General features: G+C 38.9%; 1 protein-coding gene across 2 annotated transcripts in view; it reads left to right on the top strand.

Moving 5' to 3' along the window:
- Positions 1 to 6440: 6440 nt before the first annotated feature.
- LOC139147938 (uncharacterized) overlaps positions 6441 to 26284 on the top strand; it is an 83339-nt gene continuing 63495 nt past the window's right edge. The window contains exon 1 of one of the 2 annotated variants that reach the window (XM_070719174.1): positions 6441 to 6812. In XM_070719174.1, coding sequence (XP_070575275.1) covers positions 6737 to 6812 — 76 coding nt within the window. In that variant the 5' untranslated portion in view covers positions 6441 to 6736. The remainder of the gene's footprint in view (positions 6813 to 26284) is intronic. The other variant, XM_070719173.1, reaches the window with a different exon arrangement.

Below are 26284 nucleotides of genomic sequence, written 5' to 3'. Positions count from 1 at the left end.
AATTCAAATGTAAATAAAATCAGAAATTAAAATAACATGGCTTTTTGACGTCCTTGTGCTCATATCATCGACGAAATGAAAATAATAGGTATTACACAAGTATACGATTACCGCTTACTGTCTCCCTTCGGGGAATAGCAAGCGAAAGATAACACTGTTTATGTCTTAAACATGGATGTTACATATTGCCAGCGTGTTGTCCCTTTTTCCTACTACCTCCTGCCTTCTTGTACATCCCTATAAGCTGTTTTCGTATTCGTAAAGACACCCATATACAATCTGTCCGATTATTATATACAAGTAAAATATATACTAATATCATCCTCTGTACATTTGGATATTAAGCGTGATCTGACCCCCTCACACTGCTACATCAATATCATTATCATTTTATGGTTTTATTTATGATTTCTTGACTTATTGGGGTCACTAGGCGAAAGGTAACAAATGTAGCTATTACGTAATAACAACAAAGTTGACGTCAAAGTGAATGACCTATTATGTGCAGTACCTATATTTGGCCCTGTTCATCTGAAAACACGGAAAGCGTGTTTCCCCAAAGTTCAGTAACTTATTAGTACTTATCTGCTGTCATTTATCGTAAGTGTGCAAATAGTACACTCAGTGCCAATACAATTTATTTCAGCTGTGAAAAAAATAAACATCTATATTCAGATGTCATATACGGCAATTCTGCCACTCGAATACGGTCATTTATACCCACTGCAACTTATTTATATTTACAAATGTTTACGACATACGACCAACAATCTAAACTGGAATCAAGGTAAAAATGCCTATTCATCACTCAGAATCGATAAACATGCTCACTGTTTGACACACACGGGATCTATGTCGTCCTGCTGTCTGTCTGTCCATCTGTATTTATATTTTCGTGCTTGTCTATTCTGGAGGGAGCAAAAGAAGGAATGATCAGCTGCAGCCTTTCATGTATAAGAAGGCTAATTTAGATAATAAATAGATTACCTTATATCTCAAGCAAAACAAACTGGCGTCAACTAAAATTTCATGCACATGTACAGCAGTGTAACTGGTTTGTGACTCGTTGATTTGGCAAGCATATTTGAGGACTAGGTACATAAATCATTATTTAAAAAATAGGATATTTATAATATTTCAAGAGCGTCAGCGTCAAACTTGACACAAATCGACAAATATGTATAAGGATATCATATCTATGGAAGAAATTTACACGAGTATGCAGTCTAATTTGCATATTAAACAAGCAGTTAATATTGAAAAAAGATTTATAAATTTACCCCCCCCCCCCAAAAAAAAAAAAAATAAAAAAAATTGCATAATTGCTTGGTTCTCCAAATAGTTTCAAATATGTAAGGAATCTTCAGAGTGATGTTTAAGTATGGTACGATTGAAATTAGCAATGTCATACAAATACATATCTCTAATTCACATACGTAGTGAACGCTCTTTTCTACCTTTTCGTGACGTCAAAATGTACAAAATGACGACGGTGTATAACTGCAGCAGTGTCACAAATTACCCATTTGCTGAATGCGAACGAACTATTTGGTTTGCGAGTTCTGACAAAGTTGATTCCGACTTGCTTTCTTACGCAAATAAACATTTCTACACCGTAAGGAAAAATTCTATTCTATTCTATCTGTATGAGAGGCACCGTCAATTAATATTTCATTGCTAAAGCTTGCGTGAGGTCGAAATTTTATGTAGCAATGTGTGTTCAACCATGCATGGCAACACTTGTGCATGGAACCTGAATTTTTTGTAAAGAGCGAAAATGTTTCTCTGAATGTTTAGTCTTGTCTGGATTCAAGCAAAGCTTAGCTTGTGCTCAGTTGACCAGTCTTTATAGTGGCCGAAAACAATACAATCCCTCTTCAAATTGTAATTTCCTCCTTCACAGTGTTTTGACCGGCAGCTCCAGAGACCACTGAGGACACAATTGTCAATCTGCTGTCTGAGGGTACATGGCAAAAATTTTTTACAGCCTTCCTTGAAGCAATTTTCCCCTGCCCATTGACTGATTGAACAGAACGCTTTCCCCCTATAAATGGCCAGCAACATTTTTTTTCCAAAACTCCGCCAATTACACCGCCCCCCCCCAATCAAATGGGCCACCCCTTATGGTTCATCGGTCATTGGAAATCCGGAAGTGAAACATGGCGGAAAATTGCGCTCAAGACTTGTGGTATGTGTAGGACTGATTACAATCAGTTCGGGGTCATTTTAACTGTGGTCATTTGTCAGATAAGGTCAGAAATATTTTGGACAGTCAAGAGAAAATCTGCAATTTACTAATGGCCGTCGGCATCCTGAATCATTGCCTAAATAAGGAAAATACGATTATTTTCGATAACGACCTCGGAAAATTTCACGTTCATGCCATTTCCAGCATATAGGACCACAAGGCATCATTGGTTATAACAAAGGTGTAGAAAACATATATAAATGTAATATTTCTGTCATTCTTGTATACTTATAAACGTATCTAACTGCACTGGAACCCTGAATGATTATAAGCATTTATGCCAAATTCAAGCAGATTTTATTAGCCCTGCTGTCAGCGACGCGGAGCTTATCAAATAGGTTGATTTTCCGTCGTCGTCCGTCGTCGTCGTCCGTCGTCAGTCAACAATTGTCTTCTCCTCTAAAACCGCAAGTCCGATTGCTTTGAAATTTTATATGCAGTTCACTTTGGGTGATCGTGACCTCACTTAAAGTTTGTTCAAATTGTGGTGAAATTTGCATATTTGTATTTTTGGGGCATTTTTTGGTGTTTTGGGTTAAAAAATCTTCTTCTCTGAAATCGCTTGCCCGATTGCTTTGAAATTTGATGTGCAGTTTACTTAGGGTGACTGTAGTCAGATTTTTTCAAATCGTGGTAAAATTTGCATATTTGTATTTTTAAGGCAATTTTTGTCGTTTTTGATAAAAAAATCTTTATAAATCTTCTTCTTCAAAACTACCAGTCAGATAGCTTTGATATTTGGTGCATATGTCCCTAGGGATGATCTATTTCAGATTTGTACAAATTGTGGAGAAATATGCAAATTTGCATTGTTAAGGCAATTTTTGCCATTTTTGGTCAAAACATGTATTTCTCAAAAAAGTACTGGTCTGATAGTTTTGAATTTTGATATACAGGTTTCTATAGATGAACTTAGTAATATATATTGAAATTATGATGGAATCTGTAATTTTTGTATTTTTGGGGCAATTTTTGCCATTCTTGGTCAAAAAATATGTATTTCCAAATCTACTCATCCGATAGCTTTGAAATTTGGTATACAGGTTCCTACAGATGAACTAAATGATATTTATTGAAATTATGATGAAATCTGCAATTTTGTATTTTGGTGGCAATGTTTGCCATTTTTGGTCAAAAAAACATGTATTTCAAAAACTCATCTGATAGCTTTGCAATTTGGTATACAGGTTTCTACAGATCACCTTAATGATATTTATTGAAATTATGATGCAATCTGCAATTTTGTAATTTTTGGGCAATTTTTTCCATTTCTGGTCAAAAAATGTGTTTCTCAAAAAGTACTGGTCTGATAGCTTTGAAATTTGGTATACAGGTTCCTACAGATGAGCTAAGTAATATATATTGAATTTCTGATGAAATCTGTAATTTTGTATTTTTGGGGCAATTTTGCCATTTTTGGGTCAAAAAATGTGTATTTCCAAAACTACTCATCTGATAGCTTTGAAATTTGGTATACAGGTTTCTATACATGAACTAAATGACATTTACTGAAATTATGATGAAATCTGCAATTTTGAATTTTTGGGGAAAGTTTTTCCATTTTTGGTCAAAAAATGTGTTTCTCATAAAGTACTGCTCTAACAGCTTTGAAATTTGGTATACAGGTTTCTATAGATGAACTAAATTTGATCTTTTGAAATTATGATGAAATCTGCAATTTTTATTTTGGGGAGCAATTGTTGCCATTTTTGGTCAGAAAATTTTATTCTCAAAAAACTACTCATCAGATAGCTTTGGTTGACATGTTCTTAGGGATGATCCGATGTGATGTATTCAAAGTATGATGAAATCTTCAATTGTGTATTTTTGCAGCTATTTTAGCAACTTTTTTTCTGGCCACTGCATTGAGCTCTCAAAGATTTCCACCTTCTTCATCAACATGTGTCAAAGATAGTTATTCCCTACATAAACACAGCGGAGCTATATCGGCCGCTAGGTCGCTTGTATATTATAGCCCAATCATGGGACTATGTGCCAAAGGTTAGGTGACCATTTGCCCAACCTAAGTAGAAGAAATGGTCTCCTGCCCTGAGAGTACATATTTCCATATTTGGGCTATAATGTTTTACTGCATGCCTCCCTTACAGTTTTGACTCAAAATATTTAGGTTTATTGGCAAATGATAATCAAATGCTTTATTTCCAGCTTAGACAAAAATCCATTCAAATGAAAGTTTCCATCATCAAATGGCGCTTTGATACATTTAAACTACTGTTATGGGGTTTATCAATTTTTTTCTGCAAAATTTCCCTAAACTGGATTTCCTATGCAATACATAAAATTTCAACATTTCAACAAAAGTTGCAAAGTTGAAAATAGTCCCGGTTCACTTTCTGTCAAGTCATGGCTGTGCGGCCTTGACGACATCGACAAGTTACCATTGAATCCTATGGGTGTGATGTTCGATATACGAGGCATGTAATAAAGGACACACCATAAGAAACAGGGCATATATAATTTGGGATAATTGGATAGTGAAGTAAGGTCGTTTTAACCTGCAAATGTAAGCTCATCTGCTTTTCTTTTTACGTTACACACTTGTTTTTACGAGTAATTTGTAATATTACAACATTCAGCTATATGGCATCTAACACTTTCAAGAAATTTGAAAAATATGTTAATCCAATTTACCCAAATTAGTTCTAATCGTGTTTGATGCTTTTATTTCAGCAACTGAAGCTGACTCACAAGTTGTTTTTTGTTGTAAGCACCATTTAAAATTTCTATTACAGGGTGGCTCACAGTCACTTGTGATCGATCTATTCAGCTTGGCGTCTATGACCCCATAGACGTGTGTACATATGCCTGGCATATGTACAGACGTCTATGGGGTCATAGACGCCGAGCGGAATAGACCGATCACAAGTGACTGTGGGTTGCTTTGTCATGATGTTCTAGGTCTGGATTCTCTTTCTACACTTTAGGCCTAGGCATATTGATGCATGTCACAATGTTTCATGATATGCCCGAAATATGATCATCAAGTGGTCAATTTGTTTCAATTTTTGTCTGTCCAGAGCCATTCCTGTGATACGATTTCAAGACTTGTGTATGACTGTACTTTAGTGTACTTTAATGAGTTTTTAGTGACTGTACTTTAGTGACTTTTTATTCGCATAAAATGTATCAAAAATGCGTATGTACATTAGTTATGTAGGAATCGGTATCTGAAGTGAGTTGGGCGGAGTGTTCTGTAGAATTTAGGGAAATTTTTCTTTTGATGCCCACACTCTATTGACTAAAAACAATAGCCGGGGGGGGGGGGGTGGGGGGGGGTGGGGGGGATGGGCTTCAATGTAGACATCACCGAGCTAACCCGTAACTGCCATAGAATAGGCACTACGTTTTCATGCCGTGATGATGCAGGACTCACATATATTTGTTGAGCAGCCTATGATGACTTCATGTTCAAGGAAAATACATTCTTACTACTGACTCAAAGTATTCAAAAGGTTAACAAAAAGCAAATGATGGTCAAGTCCAGTTGGACCTCAAGAATGCCACCCAACAGAGTCTAGCTTAAAATTGTCACCTGTAAACACTATCCAAATAACACATGAAAAGTAATCATGTTAACTGTATTGTACTGATACCAACATCGTAAACTTGATCAATTTGTGAATTTTTTGCCCCTGGAGAGTCATTGTCTGTACAGAACTTATTGACATAATGCTTTGTGATGATGATGATGAGATACAATAGGCCTATTGCATGCTGAAGTCTAACATGTTGCAATATCACTTATAAATATCACTTTGAAGCAGGTACTTATGTTCTATTTTTGTCCTGCATTGAACCACGTTCAGGCCATGTAGTCAGGGCCAAGTGCACTTGTGTTTGGGATGGGGGATTTCTTATAATTGCGTATTAGTTTACGCAGACATGATTATTTTTGCGTATTTCAAAACCATTTTCTGTAAAATATGAATTTGGTCGTCTGGTGGCCATTTTGTTTTAAATTCGGTCAGGCTGGAGCTGTAACTGGGAAGACGTACAGCTATGACTCTGGTGCATTATTTGACTTCAATTCGCTTACATCCGATAAAATCACCTAAATTATAGGTGGGGGACTGTGTCATTTATAATGACTTGTTTAATCACTTTACATGCAGCATTGTGGGTAAAGATTGACGAATGACCGCCGCGACTGTGCATTGTACGCATGCGTTCCAAACGTCACTGGGGCTTGTAATATTTTGTCACTTCCGGTAATTTCTTTTCGAAAAAGTGGCGAGAATTCGCCGCATCAAGGTGAGTCTTCAAGGATAGCGAGTGTGATAATTGCTGCCCGTATGTTTCCGACAGCGTTCCTGTAAGCATGTTTACCTTATGAACTATCAACACGACCTGAAAAGTCAGCTGGCGAAGAACGACGCGACGTTCGCTGCGTACTTCCGTTTGTAGAGTTGCTGGGGTTTGATCGGGAGAAGAGTTGGCCGCAGCTTTGCCGCCGAGCAGCCACCAATCATGGCAGATGTGTTTCAAGTACAGGGATGGATCTTGGACTACGCTTGCAAACATCGTATGGATAAAGTCATTCATCGTAAGTAAACGCTTTATTTTGTTATTATTTGTTAGTCAAGTACCGGTGTTGGAAAATGGTTTCAAGTTCAACACATCGTACGCGTTCGAACGCATAGCGTACTGCAGAGCAGACTGTACCGACACGACGCCGGTGAGGAGCGGACGGGAACATTTCATTGGCTGTGTGAGATGTACTCTTTCTACAACGACATATATATGCAATTTACAACTACCCTACACGAACGATATGGAATATAAGGTATTCGCTAATCGTGGCAGTTTTCTTGTAGAAACTGGCATTAAAAGTTGTGTACTATGGAAGTTGTACTTGCTGTGTTGACAGTCGTAAACAAAAGACATTGAGGGACAAAGACCATTCGAAGCACCAATGATAGCTGTGCTTTCTTGTGTACACACTCATATGTGACTACAAAAATCGTGGCACTTTAATGTATTGTTATTATTATTATTATTTTTATTATTATCCCGACGAATGGAAGTATTCAAGCCTAGAATGGCGTTAGTTTCCAAAAGCTACATTGAGAGGGTTCAATAACTGCTGCTGTAATACGAAATTGACCTTGCTTCGGTTTTGTTCAGTTCAAAGTATCCTTCTAGACTGGCAAGACAGTCAGAGTCTGTCTGCTAGCTCTCAGTTTCAGTTGCACTCATGTTGATTTTTTTTAACTTAAACAGGAACTTCCCCAATAAAAGCTGGATTATTGCATAAATCTATAAATGCAAATGTAAAAAAGCCATGGTCCTGATTGGATGTTCAGTGTTTGGTCCCACAATCCCATAATTTTGCCATGTTTCAGGTGTTCATTCTCATTGAGTCTTGCAAATGATGTCTGTGAATATGTAGCGACTAAACTTGAGTTGAAATTAAACTGAAATATGTTCCATTTTTGTCAGAGAATGAATATTTCAAAATGTGTTCTGTGCACCACCATTTGACCCCTATTTGCATATGTCATGAAAGTGCCCACCATGATTATTCAAATTTATTATACAGTCAAAGGAATGTTTACCCTAGCTGGTCGAAGCAAACATAGCGGACAGAGGTATCAGTAGACTTGGTTCAAGTCGGTGAATTTAAAAAAAATAAAATCATTTATAATAGTTTCTCTTGTGTGTCTCCTATTTCGTACGAACCTATCCGGAATTTGGCAGCTCACACCAGGTTTTCCCAGCGATTGAATGCGTCACGTTTGAGTCTGCGCAGTAGTGAGTTAGTTTCTGCCAGATTCACCGACTTGGACTTCTTGCAAAGTACAGGCGGTGAGACGGACTGTGTACACAGTGACGTAGAGCAAATACAAAATGATTGACAGCCCCCTCCATTATTCTGGCCAATAAGAAGAACGCATACTAATAAACCTCTTCATGCATTAAAACGTTTGTTGTCATCTCCGTGCAAAGCTAGACATCGAGTACGTTTTATATCTTGGCGAATAGGCCTAATGGCATCAAGTTCGTACATCAACCACGTTTTACAACTGATCGGTCAACCATCGCTAATCATGCGAGATTACCAAAGAAAGCTTGTTGAGAGTTACTTTGAGGGAAAAGCTTTGTTCGACAGCGCACCAACCACAGCGGAAAATCACCGACATATGAAGTCGCCCCAAATTGTTTTGATTTCCATCGCCTTGGGCACGTAAGAGAACAGGCTACAACTGTAAGGACGGTGTCTTTTTCCATCCTTGAATAAGCGGCGACGATTTTCGCATTTTTCGACATGGGCCCCCACAAACAACACCGATATTTTCATGCGTTTTCGGTGATACAACAGAGGTCCTGCTGAGTTTTGTGGGAGTGATCGCACTCGACATTTTGTCAACAACGCCATGTGAGTTTAAGGCACGTCTCGTAGGGTCAGTTGGTAACTCCTCCTAATGTGTAAAATTTAGTGATGTCATCTTATGAATAATATATGAGTAAAGAAAACGTCATCTCATGAATAATATATAGCAACGCAGATCGTGCAAGAAAGCCAAGTCTGTGATTCCGGGTGAAACTCCGCTAGAGCGTTCACTCCACTCATGGCGTTCACCCTACTCATCGCGTCCACTCACGCGCGCGTTTCACATGAAAGCAGAATACAAATCATTGCGTTCACTCCACTCAAACATTCACAAATCACAGACTTGAACCAAGTCTAAGGTATTAGCTAAAAAGGCTCCTAGCAAATTACCCATCTTTCTAAAGGCACAGATTTTTTCAGTGGTAACAAATGATGAAAATTACGTATGCCATTTCAGCGGAAGTATGTGTAAGCTATACAGTATACAGTGTTTCCGCTGCCTGCTCGCCAAATCACAAATGCGAGAATAAAGTAGTGTTTAGCGAGAAGATTTCGGCAAAAATTAGCCAAACTTGCGAATCAAAAATGGCACTATGACGTCATCATTTTGTCCGCGCGCTGTCCTGCATTCAACTTGAGACGTTAATGCTTTAAATCTTTGTGCATCTCTGACCTTATGCGTCAGGAGATCATAATATTTGTAACGCATACAGTAATGAATAAAATTGTAACGAAATAGCTCACAAACCAAAAGTACCGCATGTATACCATGACCATTTGATTTAAATGTTGCTAAGTTTTGGGTTGGACTACGCGCAATGTGTGCCTACAGATTACTTCGTGCAGTTACAGCCATATCGTCGTCAACAATGAAGGATCGTAGTGACGGTGAAACCATGTAGGTAGAAACTTTCTACCTCCATGGGGAAACAAAGCAAAAACGACAAACTTTCCTTTGCGAGTAAGGCACTCCTGAACAGCAAAAATGTTCGTGGTGTATTGCTGCCAACAAGAAAATATCTTTACTGAAGTTAGATTCTTGTGTGAATTGGCTTCCTTAAAGATTAATTCGCGAGAATTTTCAGTGTATTGTGACGTGACATCGTCAACAGATTTTCAGAGAAGGCGCTCGCTCGGGGCTTGTCCGCCAAGTCAACATACTTCGGCATTCATATCTTGCAAATACCCAATTCTTGTCGCGATATTTCAGCTTTTAACTTGATTGTCAGTATAACAAAAAGATGTTTCTCCATATCAAACCCATACATATTTTATATTTTACGGTTCTGTTTACGTAATAGACTTCAACATTTGGATTTATGATCCATGATTCCCGTGATCGGTAGCATGATTCAAGCTGGCCGTGTCTACACACTGACGTCTTTGGTGATGACCCCTGAACCACGCGTCATCGATGTGCTGTGCGCTGTCCGAGCATTACTTGCTAAATTCAAGCGTAAAGCAAATGTAGCGAAAGTCTTAAATGCACACATTTCTTAAGTCTGAGTGTATTTTACTTTGAACTGCTACGAGAATGGATATCTGATTTGTTTGAAAAACTAGTATGCTGAATCAGGTTTCGTGCCATTGTCTAAAGCACAATATGTACAGTACAGCACTGATAGCGATTTCAGGTTTGTTACTAAATATAGCTGCATATACGCCTAACTTTAGACAAGTATTGCTTGAAATTCGAACAAATTTCATGTTGTATTCGTGGCTGATGTTGGCACCTTGTAATCTGAACCATAAATTGGTGTGACTCTTAGTATCCATAGTAGCACTAACAGGGTTTATTTCCGTCATTCTTGCGGACAATGCAGACAAACTTTTTTTTTTACATATTAATAAGAAAGAAATGACATCATTTGCGATCAGTGGTATCGGCTTGGCTATTTGAATATCTGGTTTGGCGAATAATTTTTAGGGCTTCTAGCAAAATTTGCTATAAGATTTTGGAACCCGGGGGAAACACTGGTATACCCATACCGACGTGTACAGATCAAAGAAAGCTTAAAGTGAGGCATTGATCTTCTGATCATACCATACATGTACAGTACTGCCTGAGAAAATTCTATTGGAATATGTCTATTTCAGAGCCATGTTGCATTTCGTTTTACCAAAAGTGAACGATAGATGTGTCTGTTTGTGTATACTTCAGAACATTGACAATCGTTGAAATTCCTTGCTACATAACAGCCATTTTGTTTGTTTGCATTAATCACATTCACAGTCAGTTAATTTGTGACAAATATTACAAGCGATTGCTGATAAGTGGAGCGTGATACGTATGTGATTTTTCCTTTGTCGCAGTGTTAAAAGGCTATCAAATAGCCCTTAATTTTCGTAACTGGATAAGCAAGGACAAAACAGCACTAACAGACAAGTGTCTTTAACCCTTTTCCTGCCAAGTCGGTGAAAATCCGCTTGAAATTCAGTGTAGCCAGAATCTAAGCACTGGTGACGGTTATTCTACCAACCCGGTGGAAATCGGGCCCTTTTTGGGTACCCCCTTTCCTGCCAAGTCGACGGCACTACGTTTTGCTATCCCCTGTGCATTTAAGGGGTCATCCGAGGAGAGGTTTTCTGACAAGGAACGCCTTTTCCCCTCGAAATGGGTTCGCAGGGAGTCGATAGACAGGGAAAGGTGCAGAAACCTGTCCGCCAGTCCCCCACACCCGAGGGGGGCTGGGTTTTTTTTACCGCTTTTTAGCGGACTTGGCAGGATAGCATGGTGACGTTTTCTGGCGGAGTTGGGCGTACTTGGCTGCTTGGCACTATACAGATTGCTGCCGAACTTGACCAACTCGGCAATGCTAATCTAGAAGGCTACCTCTTGCAAACGACTTGGCAGATGGTGCCGATGGTGCAAGACGAAAGTCACTTATTCAGTTGTGCGTGACTGAAAATGAGAACGTATTTTTGACAGGACGGCTCGACTTGTTCCTCCGATGGAACGAATATGAACGACTCGGAAATACCATTACAAACTAGTGTCCGACGTACTAAGCTGGGCTTCAGCTCTGCAAGTTCAAGCCAGGCAACGTCCTTCACCGCCTTGGCCGTGCCATTCAATGGACGTGGTTTTGGATTTTTTATTTATTCCATCGTCTGAAGTATTGGCTCTGGTTTGCAGGCAAATGTATCCTCTTGCCGACGCATTGGTAACTATGTACGCTGTTTGCGTACAAAGAATTCAAAAGGTGACATGAGGTCAATGCTACGGGGATACCGCCTGCACTTAGCAGGGACTGCTTTTGTTATGCAAACCAGCTAGTAGTACAATGGCCGCCAGGCATGTGGACACGTCGATGGCTAGAACAATGGAAGCATATTGCGTTGTACCCGTGCATCGCATAAGTGAGACTGACGACTTGGGTGTAGTGACAGGTTATCACTGGTTAGCTGCAGCCAAAGCCATGACGGTAAAAACCCGTACCTGACTGAGGACCACTCGATTAAGTCGGTAATGAACGGTAACACTCGTAAGCCAACTCCCAAATGAGCTGGCTAAACTACGTGGAGCTGTGCTTCAATGGCTCAGCCATGTCGTTAATACAACGGCAAAAACGTAGTTTTTGTGCTACACTGCCAAGTCGTTGAAGGTACGTATTCAATTGACCCTACCCTGGGAAACATTACAGGTTTGCCGGTGCTGCCGCACCCGTAACATGACCCCCAGGGTCTCTGACAAACAGACGAGTGAGGTGATGTTTGTGCCTAGCGGACGTGCGCAATACTGAAGGAGTTTATTTCAGAAAAAATAAACATGAAACGGCAATAAAATGACGCACTCCCAGGGGCAAACAAAGCCGGTGACCTCAATTTTTTTCTGCAGTAACCCTTGAGCTCCTTCCCTGTCTACGGGCATGTAGAAATTATCGAAGTCTAACACGTATAAGTACGGCTAAAACTACCCTGAAAATGGGCGATTTCTGCCAAAATGCCTGGCAGGATTACGTGCAGGAGAGCCAATCTTTTGCACGCACATATTATGGGGCAATTTTTAGCGACGAAGTTACGTAACTGAGGAAGCTTATAGAGTTGGGAGAGGCAAAGTTGACGTCATTTCCGTCAACAACTTCCGTAAAACTATTTTGTCACACCACGTGATCAGTGTTATCTAACGACTAAAGCATACCATTCACGCTGCACTCTCACTATCAGCGAAAATAGTATCGTGTTGGATTGATTGACATTATAATTGAACTTAGAGTGTACGTGTGAGTGTATTGGCTTACATGAAAATGCGATAGACAATGATGCATTTACGTTAGAACGTCCATGCTCGATCAAATTGTTTTTGTTCTGTTCTGAGATTGGGGTAGCCTACTACCTCCATGGTCTGACATGCATGTCGTTTCGATCTCCTTTTTACTGTGCAGGGGAGAATGAATTACGTTCCTCATGGGTTTCAAATATGTAAAAAAAAATACGAAGTTTTGAGTGGATTTACGATTTCGTTTGCAAAATTACGAGCGAAAATTTAAGCTTCCCATTTCATCGGCGCGACCGTGCAAGAAACCTCAGTCTCCTACTACCTCCATGATCACATGTTGTACCACACGAACATGAAAGGCCTCTGAAACACTCAGTGTGTAAGCCTGTGGAAATTTTCGTAGTGTTTTTTCTCATTTAATTTGGCAAATTATCAGCAAAAACCTCAATAATTCAAGGTAACCCTTTCTTCTCAATCGCTTCCTGGAGTTTCAAAGTGATACCAACGAAAATGAGTGAAAAATTTCGGTGCAAAAATCGTGCATCGGCGAGAGTAGAGACTAAGAGTATTCATACAGAAATAGCCCATGATTCGAGCTTGGTTTTCGTTTGAATTTTGGCCAAATAGTCGCTTTTTAGCGGGTTTTGAAATTTTTAAAGCATCTAAAAACATTAAAATGACTTTTCATTAACAAACGAAATAAAAAACTGAGAAATTTAATTATTTATCTACAAAATAAAAATATTTTTGGCAAGTGAATCATGCAGCTAAAAAGTGAACAATCAATGTTTTGGACGAGTACGTAGTGTGAGCGATTTTCGTGGGGATTCCCCGACCGTTCGTTCATTGCTGTGGCGCTCGAATACGCAGTCAGTTTCTGTGAAACGGCAGGGCTCCCGATACCCGATCGCCAATTAGCCAAATGCTACAAAAAATTAAAAATGGCTACAAAAATTCCAGTTTGGCGAATGTAGTGGCGATTGATTTTCTAGACAGTGCCCCTCAACAGAAAACTACAGCAAACAATCGAAAGTTGTAAGATGTTGAAACATTTTACCCTCCTTCCTACAAAGTTGCAATGTATTGAAACAGTTTACTCTCATTTCTACAAAGTTACAAATTCCCTGGTACGTGAAGCAAACATTGTTGCTGTTCGATACTACAGGGTACAGTACACAGGCTTTGCTTTGGCATGTTTGCCGCTGTACTGTGAGCCCCGTCCATCCTGGAGTCTATCAAAAGTTTTACATACTTTGCTTGAATCAACGTTTGGCCTGCAACTACTCAGTTTGACAGTAAAAACCATAATTTCAAAGGAAACTTTCACAAACGGAGTCATAATACAAAGGAAAAGGAGAAAAACGAGGTTTTCTGAAAGGTCAAGTCAAGGTCATCTCATCATGTGATGTATTGGATGAAGACCCCTTAAGTACACAATTATGGTTCACAAGAAACCACCTAGGGTGGGCCAATAGCTGAAAGGTAATTTCTGTTGCCTTCCAATTGAAATGGCATTGAGCTTGACTGTCAGTTTTAAATTAAATTTTATTAAGAGTCATGGCAAAGGGAAATTGTCAACAGTAATTGCAGTAAGCATATCCATTTTCATATCATAAAGTTTGTGAATTAAAATTTTGCATGTTAACATTAAAGCAACAATTCAAAAGTAGAACTACTACAATTGTCCATTCGGCCTATTTCAAACTGTTATAACTTATACAAGAAATTATGTGATTCTGAATTATTTTAATATTTTTTGCAGATACCTCCAGTTTAATGATGTAGAAGTGAACATCAAACATTTCTTGATCATATCAAAATATGAAATGAAAATATATCTGAGCTAAAATGTTATCATAATCATTAAAACAATGAATACTCTCAAAGATTGAGTAATTTAAATGAACATATATATATCATTGTGTCATTGTGTCTTGTGTTTTACAAGAGTTGTGTTTGGCCCAACCCTTTTTGTCTCAAGAAAAATACATATACTCATGTATATGTGTACAAGCATGTGTACTTGGCTGGACCAATCAAGTTTCTGCAAAAAATCGTTTCACTGTCAATGACAAGCTAAAGTGACGTCTTTAATAAATGTGTCCATTCAATATCCAAAGAAAATCAAGGCTATCAATGACACGAAGAAAGTTTGTCAGTCCCCACGGACGAAGTCTGGGGGGACTTATAGATTGGGTCATGTCCGTCTATCCGTGCGTCCGTGCGTCCGTCCGTTCACGCAGACATGCCCTGGTCAATTTCTTTCAAACTTTGCACAAGGATAGTACCCTACCCCATACAGATGCACGTCGATTTGTTTCACAATGCAATCAAATTTGGCCGTGTTAGACTTGGAGGACTTTTTAGTTTACACCTCCATAGACTCCCATGTATAAGGCAGTTCTCCATAGACTCCCATGTATAAGTCAGTTCTCCCTAGACGCTCATGTATAAGGCCAAGAAAAATAAAAATTTAGTTTCTCATCGTATTCTAGTGCAAAAAGGATGCAGTGACACAGTTTTTAGTCCCCACGGATGAAGTCCAGGGGGCTTATAGATTGGGTCATGGTGTCCGGGTCATTGTGTCCGTTCGTCCATCCTTTCACACAGATATCTCAGACATTTTGACAAAATGTCACGTGACTTCGGTGACCTTTGACCTCAAATATACGTATTTGTCCATAACTCAGTAACCACAAGTGCTACACCCTTCATATATGGTATGATGGGATGATGCCACATATTATACCTCATTAATTATGCACATATCTAATTTTGAGCGAGCCAATAGAGCTAGAGGTCTGATTTTTGGTATATAGGGATAACTTAGCAAAACAATTTTTTTTGACAATATGTCACGTGACCTCAATGACCTTTGACCTCAAATATACATATTTGTCCATAACTCAGTAACCACAAGTGCCACACCCTTCATATCTGGTATGATGGGAGACCTTATGACGCCACATACTGTACCTCATTAATTATGTGCATATCTAATTCTGAGCAAGCCAATACAGCTGGATGTATGATTTTTCGTATATAGGGATAACTATAGGATAGAAAATTTTTGACAAAATGTCATGTGAACTTGATTTTTTACCTAAAATATACGTTTATGTCAATAAATAATTACCACAAGTGCTATGCCCTTTATATTTAGTAGGATGGGAGACCTTATGACAACACACGCTTTACCTCATTTATTATGCACATATCTAATTCTGGGCAAGCGAATAGAGGTAGAGGTCTAATTTTTGGCATATAGGGATTTATTAGCAATACATGTTTTTTTTCAAAATGTCATGTGACCTCAATGACCTTTGACCTTGATTATACATATATATGCATATCTCAGTAACCACAATTTCTATACCCTTCAATTTTGATAGGATATTAGACCTTAAAATGTCACATCTTGTACCTCATTTATTATGCGCATATGTATTTCTTGGCTGGCCAATACAGCTACAGGTCTGATCTTTTTTCCCAATTTAGAACCATAACTTAGACATGCCTCATGTGTTTCAAATTAGGAACAACGACATAGACCTATGTGCCCATAGATCTCAACATATCAATCCAGTGATACTTCTTAATGACCACATTTCCCTGCCCCATCAAGACTAATACTCCTATTACTATGTCATTGTCAATGACTTGTTTAGAATTATATTTTCGTTTTAAACTACAGTTCTTTGATGCAGTGTTGTCGTCTGGCAATCAATCATCACGGCAGATGTAGTGCATGCAATACACAGTCCACACTGTACGTCCAATCATGCGTGCATGTTTTCCTGTTATAATTCAATTGGGTCAGAATTTTGTAGCAAGGAACATACAAAATCTTGCAGATAAATCAATTTGGATGATCTATGTACATGTATGCAAATTCCAAGTTTGGTGGACATGTGAAAATTATGTTTTTTGCCTTCATGTACAAGATGGCATGTTTACCAAGCTGGACGCTCACTGCTAAAAAATCAATAAGTTTTATTACAGTTTCACATTTCAACCCTTTCTGTGCATCTTTCTCAGCAACATTCCCCAAACCTCTCTCCTTGCATCCCTACCGCTAAATGCACTGAGGAGCACAGTGTCATCATTGACGCTATTTTCTACTGACTTGGCAGGATAAAGGACAAGGGCGCTCGGCAGGAAAAGGGTTAAGACAGCTAGGCGCTGCTTCTTGTGTCACAGTGAGGTGAAAATTAATTTTCGAAATTCAAATTTGTCATCTACTTTGCCCTGATAGTGGCAAAGAATTTATACCCTACAGCTGGTAGACGCCATTATTTTCTATAGGACGTGAGTAATGTGTGCTGCCGAACAACAGACAGCGGTAAAAATGTAAAAATACAATAATTTAAGCAAATATTTAAAAATAAAAGCAATTGTAGAACAGCATCCAAAGATTATTGATTTTGATTTTTACATTCGTAGCTGATGAATTAAATATGTTGAAGCACGTGATTGGCACGACAGCGGCGATGAATTTGCAGCCGATAGATGCCATTGTTTATATATTGGGCGCAAGCAATGTGTGTTTTGTTAAACCACAGACGGTGGTACAAATGTAAAATCACAGTAATTTATGCAAATGTTTAAAAATCGAAAAACGATGCAATAGTACGGCATCTCAAGATCTCAAGTGTGAATTTTTGTATTTATGAACGAAGCACTAAAAAAATCAGGCCAGCTATCCTCAAGCTACCGATGACCCATGCAAAAACCATTGTTTACTATGGACATTTTTTGTACCATTCATCTGCACTTGCAATACCTAAAACTCACTGGTTCAATTTTTTCATTTTTCGCACAAAATGGAAGAGAAGAGATAGTCACTCACACGTTCATCGTAACCAAAAACGTATCATTTCGATTTTAAAATAAAGCCCTACCTTTCTTGTACGAATTGGTTTCTAGGCTTAACTAGCAGTAGTGCTGTAACGAGATTAGGACATAACCACTTGCCTGTGTCAGCATAATTTGGATAGACTTTACATAATTTCTTTCATGTATTAGTAAAATACTTACATATACGTTTTTATATGTGTACTATATATTGGGCGAATCTTTAGGACAATGCTAGTGTGAAACGGCAGCAATAGTGTTATATATTTCTGTTGGGTGTCAATATCTGGGAGACAGCGTGTCGCTGCTGTAGTGGGCTCATGAATAATTCATTATATATAGGATGTCTATGCTGGGAACAGTAGAAGGCCCAAAAAACCTGTAGTGTTTTAGTTACATTTACCGTATTCGTCCGAGTGTATATAAGCCCCCTACTGTATATAAGCCCCCTACTGAAACACCTGACATCACTTCTTGGTCTTCTGGCCAGAGGTCCATATATCTTTCTTTCATGAATGTGACTTTGTTTGTGTACCGTCTATTTACTGTCTGTTCTGTGCTGTGTTGTATCTATGTTTACAACTATTGTCTTCCGAATTCCGATCACTGTCATTGGATTATGGATTGGTATGATTGCGATTATTTTTCAGAGGATTTTAGAAAATGCATAATATCTGTTTATAAGCCCCTACTCTAGTGTAACTCAAATACAGAAAGGTTGGGAGAGTATATTTGGTCATTTAACTTTGTAAAATTACTTTTAGATAACAAAGAAACTATTAAAAGATGTTAAAACAATGGGAAACTGGAGTTCCCTTGACAGCATCGTAAGGAAAATGACACGTTTTTCCAGTACCCCTTTTCCTGCCAAATCGGTGAAAATCCGCTTGAAATTCGGTGTAGCCAGAATCTAAGCACTGGTGACCGTTATTCTCCCAACCCGGTGGAAATCGGGCCCTTTTTGGGTACCCCCTTTCCTGCCAAGTCGACGGCACTACGTTTTGCTATCCCCTGTGCGTTTAGGGATCATCCGAGGAGAGGTTTTCTGACAAGGAACGCCTTTTCCCCTTGAAATGGGTTCGCAGGAAGTCAATAGACAGGGAAAGGTGCAGAAACCTGTCCGCCAGTCCCCCACACCCGAGGGGGGCTGGGTTTTTTTTACCGCTTTTTAGCGGACTTGGCAGGATAGCATGGTGACGTTTTCTGGCGGAGTTGGACGTACTTGGCTGCCTGGCACTTTACAGATTGCTGCCGAACTTGACCAACTCGGCAATGCTAATCTAGAAGGCTACCTCTTGCAAACGACTTGGCAGATGGTGCCGATGGTGCGAGACGAAAGTCACTTATTCAGTTGTGCGTGACTGAAAATGAGAACGTATTTTGACGGGACGGCTCGACTTGTTCCTCCGATGGAATGGATATGAACGACTCGGAAATACCATTACAAACTGGTGTCCGACATACTAAGCTGGGCTTCAGCTCTGCAAGTTCAAGCCAGGCAACGACCTTCACCGCCTTGGCCGTGCCATTCAATGGACGTAGCTTTGGATTTTTTATTTATTCCATCGTCCGAAGTATTGGCTCTGGTTTGCAGGCAAACGTATCCTCTTGCCGACGCATTAGTAACTACGTACGCTGTTTGCGTACAGAGAATTCAAAAGGTGACATAAGGTCAATATGCTAAGGGGATACCGCCTGCATTTAGCAGGGACTGCTTTTGTTATGCAAACCAGCTAGCAGTACAATATGGCTGCCAGGCATGTGGACACGTCGATGGCTAGAACAATGGAAGCATATTGCGTTGCACCCGTGCATCGCAAAAGTGAACTGAAGACTTGGTGTAGTGACTGGTTATCACTGGTTAGCTGCAGCCCAAGCCATGTCGGTACAAACCCGTACCTGACTGAGGACCACTCGATTAAGTCAGTAATGAACGGTAACACTCGTAAGCCAACTCCCAACTGAGCTGGCTAAATACGTGGAGCTGTGCTTCAATGGCTCAGCCATGTCGTTAATACAACGGCAAAAACGTAGTTTTTGTGCTACACTGCCAAGTCGTTGGAGGTACGTATTCAATTGACCCTACCCTGGGGAAACAGGACAGGTTTGACGGTGCTGCTGCACCCCTAGCACGACCCTCAGGGTCTCTGACTAACAGACGAGTGAGGTGATGTTTGTGCCTAGCGGACGTGCGTAATACTGAAGGAGTTTATTTCCGAAAAAATAAACATGAAACGGCAATAAAATGACGCACTCCCAGGGGCAAACAAAGCCGGTGACCTCAATTTTTTTCTGCAGCAACCCTTGAGCTCCTTCCCCTGTCTACGGGCATGTAGAAATTATCGAAGTCTAACACGTATAAGTACGGCTAAAACTACCCTGAAAATGGGCGATTTCTGCCAAATGCCTGGCAGGATAACATGCAGGAGAGCCAATCTTTTGCAGGCACATATTATGGGACGGTTTTCTACTGACTAGGGAGGATAACGGACAAGGGCGCTCGGCAGGAAAAGGGGTACTATCTTGATTTTTTGACCCTGCTCACCCCCGTTGCCTAAATGGAATGGTTTCACTCATGTCTGCCATTGTTTATTTTCATTCACAGCCACAATCTTTTCATCCTTTAAAACATGCAGTGTCTTTGTTTGAAGCAATTATCATTTCATTTGTGAAGACTTTTCCTGGTGACTATTACAATTTTCACTGCTATGTTGTTGTTTTCACAATATGTGTAGACAGGTTGATACAGGAATATTGAGTTGCCTTTCCATGTAGGCAATACATGCCTGTTCAGAATCACATTACTGTTGATCAGCAGCATATATGACCTCTTTGTTTCAAGTTTGGGTTTTTTAGCTACTATAGACTATAGTCTATAGAAACTATTGGGATGGGTATCCGTCCGGCGTCCGGCGTCAGTCTGTATGTATGTATGTATGTATGTATGTATGTCCGTTTGTGAGGCGTCCGTCCACTCAAATATCTTGAGAACCGCAGTACTTACTGATTTGATATTTGTTGTGTAGATGAAAAATATGATTTTGAGAAACTGTTTTTTTTTAATTTTTTGATATTGTTGAAAATAGGCAAATTAATGCCAAAAAAGGCGTTTTTGGTAAACAATCTTCTTCTTCATAACCACTGGTCAGACAGCTTTGTTATTTGGTATACAGGTCCCTAGGGATAACCCAATTTAGATTTGTTCAAATTGTGATGAAATATGCAAATCTTTATTTTTAAGGAATTTTTTTGTCATTTTTGGTCAAAATTTGACTTACATTGTATGTAATTCTTGTACTGTTTAAACCCTATCAATTCACCCAGAAAAAATAATTGATATGATTTTAAATAATTGAATTAATTAGGAAATCATCAAAGCCAAAATAATTTTAGTGTAGAATTATCAGAAAGTTCAACTTTTTTTGACAGTTCATAGTGAAATGCTTACCATCTTGGAGGATTAAAACAACTTTCCTGAATCCCAACTTTGACATATTCTGAACCGTCATTTATTGTGCCCTGTATGGTATCTAAAAGAAATTGCTCATAATAGTTTGTCATGATAGGGTGGTCAAATAAATAGAGATAGAGAAAGTTCTAATTTCCATTTATGGTTGACTTGGTAAGGATAAAATAAAATTACTTTTTGAGGAAAAAAATAAAGTGGTCAATTAAAAGAGTGGTCAAAGTGATAGGGTTTTTATGGTAAAGCTGGGCTGTAAGATTCCTCATGTGCTATTTATAGCAATTATGCAATCTGTGTAAACAGTGCAATGAAAGTGTTACATGATGCTTTTGATGACCTTGAACTTCTCAAGTTTCAAACATTTGTCTCTTCAATGTGCTTTCTCTGAGTACCTACAGGCGCAACTTATTCAATAGAACTTACTTGCAATGTTAATTTGAAAGTTAAAATGTGCTTGGTTAATAGGATGAAAATACTGATAAAATAACTAGCTTAAGATTCTTTATAACCTGACAGATATGTTGTTTTTTTATGACGAAAATCTTGATTTAAGCAAGTCTTGTTTACTTTAATTAGAATGTAATTAACTCTCGTTTATTAGCTACTATAGACTAATATAGTCTATAGAAGCTACAGTATTGGGATGGGTATCTGTCCGGCGTGCACTGTCAGTATGTATGTATGTATGTATGTATGTATGTGTGTATGTATGTATGTATGTATGTACCCCGGTATGTATGTATGTATTATGTATCCGTTTGTGAGGCGTCCGTCCAGTGAAATATATAGAGAGCCGCAGTACTTACTGATTTGATATTTGTTGTGTGGATAAAATATATGATTTTGAGAAACTTTTTTTATTAATTTTTTGATATTGTTTAAAATATGCAAATTAGCTCCAAAAAAGGCGTAAAAGACAGCTTTGTTATTTGGTTTACAGGTCCCTAAGGATAACCCAACTTAGATATGTTAAAATTGTGATGAAATATGCAAATCTTTATTTTTACGGAATTTTTTTTTCCATCCTGAAATGAGCTATCAAAGATATCCACCTTCTTCATCAATACAGGTGTCACAAAAACTTATTCTCTACATAACACAGCAGATCTCTGTCAACTGTTGAGTCGCTTGTTTTTTCAAAACCGCTGGTCAGACAGCTTTAATATTTGGTTTACGGGTCCCTAGGATGACCTTAGTGAGATAATTTCATACAGTCAGGAAATACTTAATTTTTTATCCATGTCTATAGAAGCTTCAGGGACTTTGGCCCTATGTTTTTCGATGCTGAAATTTCACCAAAATGTCACTTCTGTATTCAGTGATTGTCCAATCAATTTCTTTGGATGTATAAGTCGATTTTGAAAGCGATAGAAAGATCGAGTGGTGTTGAAAAAAAATCATGTATAAAATTAGCATAAATTAAGCATCCATGGCAGATAACATGGGGTTGCTCAAGTATAAGCCCCTCCCCTAGTTTTACCGCCGTTTAGTGTTGCCGAACTGGGGGCTTATACTCATACGAGTACGGTAATTGGGAAAGCTTGTTTCAAATGTTCATGCTGAAGTCAGCAATGGTATCAAAAATATGAGACTCATATGAGACTCATACATGTCAGTGTTCTCCACAAATGAAAATTAAAGGCGGGCGGCTAATTAGCATATTTATTTGCATAATATTTGCATACAATTTACATATCACCAGGACTATTCACAAGGCATTCCAGTGATGAGATATACTTCTGACATTTTTGATATTTTTCTCCATTCAGCAGTGATAAATGGCAAGCTATACAATTTATTTTTAAATTTAAATCCTTTTTATTTACATTAAATAAATGATAAAACATCAAAAGTGAAAAAAAAATATTGAACAAATACAAACAATACACAATTTAGTAAATGTATTGCACAATACCAACATGAAAATTCAAAAGTAGGCATACATGAGAAGTAATCAGTGTTCGAAATAATCAGTGGCAAATGGTGGCACGATTGCGATTATTTTCATATGATCCTCTGTTACTATATGTTTGTCTGTAGCCAGATTGGTAAAGCCATGAACGTCTTTTTTATGTGCGGCGTCAATGAAAAGTTGATACGGGACTGAATATTTGCACTAAGTTACAATGCGGAGTCAGCGGAGCATGCCTGCAGAGAAACATACGTTGACTTTAAAACTATATTCATAATAAAGAGAGGCCCGAAAAAAAATGATACCAGGTATTTCCAAGAGAAATATTTGAAATTTTATCGACTCATAGTTCGGCAAACGTACAAAACTGACAACTGCGCGGCGTAGGCTGCCTGCCATGCATGTTTGTGTGGCGCTCTTGATCTCGATCACACGCGACCCTTGAACCATACAGTACAGAACCGTATGTACGTAGCTGCTGTATTCGGATGATCACACGAATGATGATTTTAGCTTGTGCAGTTTCTTTTTACTTCATTTCATTGTGCCTTTAATATTTTAAAACGGTCACGGATTTTGAAACTTGATCAAACGCAACTGCTTCTCAAAGTCAATAGAGTGAATCGCATGCAACTTACGAATGCGTGACAGGAAGAGACACACATGGCTTCAACGTCATGTGGACGTACACGGATCTCAAAATGGCTATCTCGGCTCGGATACACAACCACCTGAACACGCCAGGTACCATACTTTTTTGCATCTGATATTTGTGTCAACCAATCGTACGATTTTAGCCACATCTGATCGAAATCACTTTTCCTGACCTTCGGATCCTTACAAGTACGAGACATTGGCGGCAATGGTAGTTGCCTATAGTATAGATGCTTTGACTGAGTGCCCGCCGGCAAAAATGCAACGCCGAGCCTTGTACCATGTCCGTTGTATGAAAATGGACCGTGTCTGTATGGTACGGTCGGCAGCTTAACACATTTCAAGCTTTTTGAATTGAAGTCTTAGCCAATGTTCATCGGCACTATGGCCGTTTCACACTAAAAGCTCGCTGAAATAAAAGCGTGACAAAATCGCCGCTGAGATACAATAGGTCTTCAACCACATTTACTAAAGAGTATCAGCGGATATGAAAGAGGATCGGGCGAAAAAAATAAAGGATCGGGGCCGATCCCGTTAAACAGCCTGGGGAGAACATTGAGGATTGCATGCAGTCGCAAAACAAACCGACAGATGTGTGAACGGCCCCTCTTTATTACACGACGTTGTCAGTTGCTGTCATTTTTATACAATAGGCTTTCAGATATTGTTCGGATAACTGACTGTGAAAACAGTTTAGGCTACAGACAACAAAGGTGGGCGGGCGAGATAAAAGATGGGCGGGCGAGATAAAAGGTGGGTGGCGACAAAAAGAAGCCGGGCGCACCGCCCGTCAAAAACCCCTCGTGGAGAACACTGCATGTATGGTCAATAAAAAAGACCCAATGTATCAAAGATACAGTATGTTCAAAGCATTTGTAAAAAGGCAAGTATGCATACATATAAAATAAATCAGAATGACTTTCAAGCCCGGGTTCAAGTGTTCATTGTATCTAAGTAGAACATGAGAAATTTGTTAATAATTACTGTCATCATCTGAATTGAAGCATGTGGCAAGAATTTCAGCCGCTGAAGGCCTATGGTTGGACTTGGTGTCGGACAATGAGCTGTTGCAATATCGATCTTACACCGTTACTTCAAGTTGGTCTGCTACGCAATCTTGGCTGTTTCTTGGGTGTCAGCGCAGCAATAGAGGTGATCTTCAGAGCTGTCGAGAGCATTGCTGATACCAATGACCTTGAATGATTTCTCAACTGTATCAGGTTTGGCCTGCAGCAGTCTCCATGCTTGCGCTCTATTGTGACACACTCTTGTTTCAGTACAGATTTTGGTCGTTCCCTGGAGCTTGTCTCTGACAGATACTGTTGAATAAACAGGAGCCTCTCATTTCTCAGGTAATCTTTGTACGACTTGTTAATCACAACATAAGTGGTTTCAGTTTCACAGTACACCTGCCTGGTATAATGCTTCGTTCTGATTTGCTGGTTTGCCGACTGCGGGTAACTGAATCTTCAAGATGGCCTCTTAAAGTAGGTATACCACACGAACATGCTACGGCTTCTGAAAACGCTCAGTGTGTAAACGTGTGGGAATTTTCGAAGCATTTTTTCTCGTTTAATTTGGCAAATTATCAGCAAATACCTCAATACTTCAAGTTACCCCTTTCTTCTCAATCGTTTCCTGGAGTGTCAAAGTCATACGAACGAAAATGAGTGAAAAATTTCGATGCAAAAATCGTGCATCGCCGCGAGAGCGGCGGCCATGTTTTCAACGCACTATTTTTAGACCACTGAGCCTGTGTATACACAGCGTACTATCGCATTTGAGCCCAAGCGTATAGAGACTGAAAGTATTCATAGATAGATAGCCCATGATTCGACCTTTATTTTCATGTTTTTCGTTTGAATTTTGGCCAAATAGTCGCTTTTTTAGCGAGTTTTGAATTTTTTAAAGCCTCTAAAAACATTAAAATGACTTTTAATTAACAAACGAAATAAAAAAATAAGAAATTTAATTAATTATCTACAAAATAAAAATATTTTTGACAAGCTGAATCATGCAGCTCAAAAGCGAACAATCATCATTTTGGAGGAGTGTGAGCGATTTTTGCGGGGATTCCCCAGATCTGCCATTCATAGCTGCGGCGCTCGAAAACGCAGTCAGTTTCTGTGAAACGGGATGAAATTTTCTCTCAGCTAGGCGTTTCTAGTTACTCTTTAAAAACGTTACTTATCAGTTGTTGTTTTACCGTTTCATGACATTTTTTTTTTATTCAATCACTTGTTGACCTGAAAAACAACGATGTTTAGTACTCTTTTTCCACAGACTTTTTAGTGAGTAGCTGCCGGTACGGCTGTCAAAATACAATCGTTTTCAAAGAACATTTTGAGTGAACTTTGTAAATGAACATTCTGAACCATAGTGTAATGTTATGCTTGGAATTTTGTTGCTTTTGAGATTAATTCGTAAATATTTTTATAATGATTGTTTAAGTTATAGTTATTTTTTTTGTGTTCCTTTCCATTATCAAACATCGACAAGAATGAAACTACATGTAGCCCCAATCACTTAAATGAGAATTATGTGTTACTTTCTGGTTTTGTAATAGGTAAAGAAAAAAA

This window comes from Ptychodera flava, chromosome 13 (assembly GCF_041260155.1).
Source record: "Ptychodera flava strain L36383 chromosome 13, AS_Pfla_20210202, whole genome shotgun sequence".
Taxonomy (NCBI): Eukaryota; Metazoa; Hemichordata; class Enteropneusta; family Ptychoderidae; genus Ptychodera; species Ptychodera flava.
The sequence above is the reverse complement of the archived record's forward strand: the minus strand, read 5'-3'. Positions and strand labels throughout refer to the sequence as shown.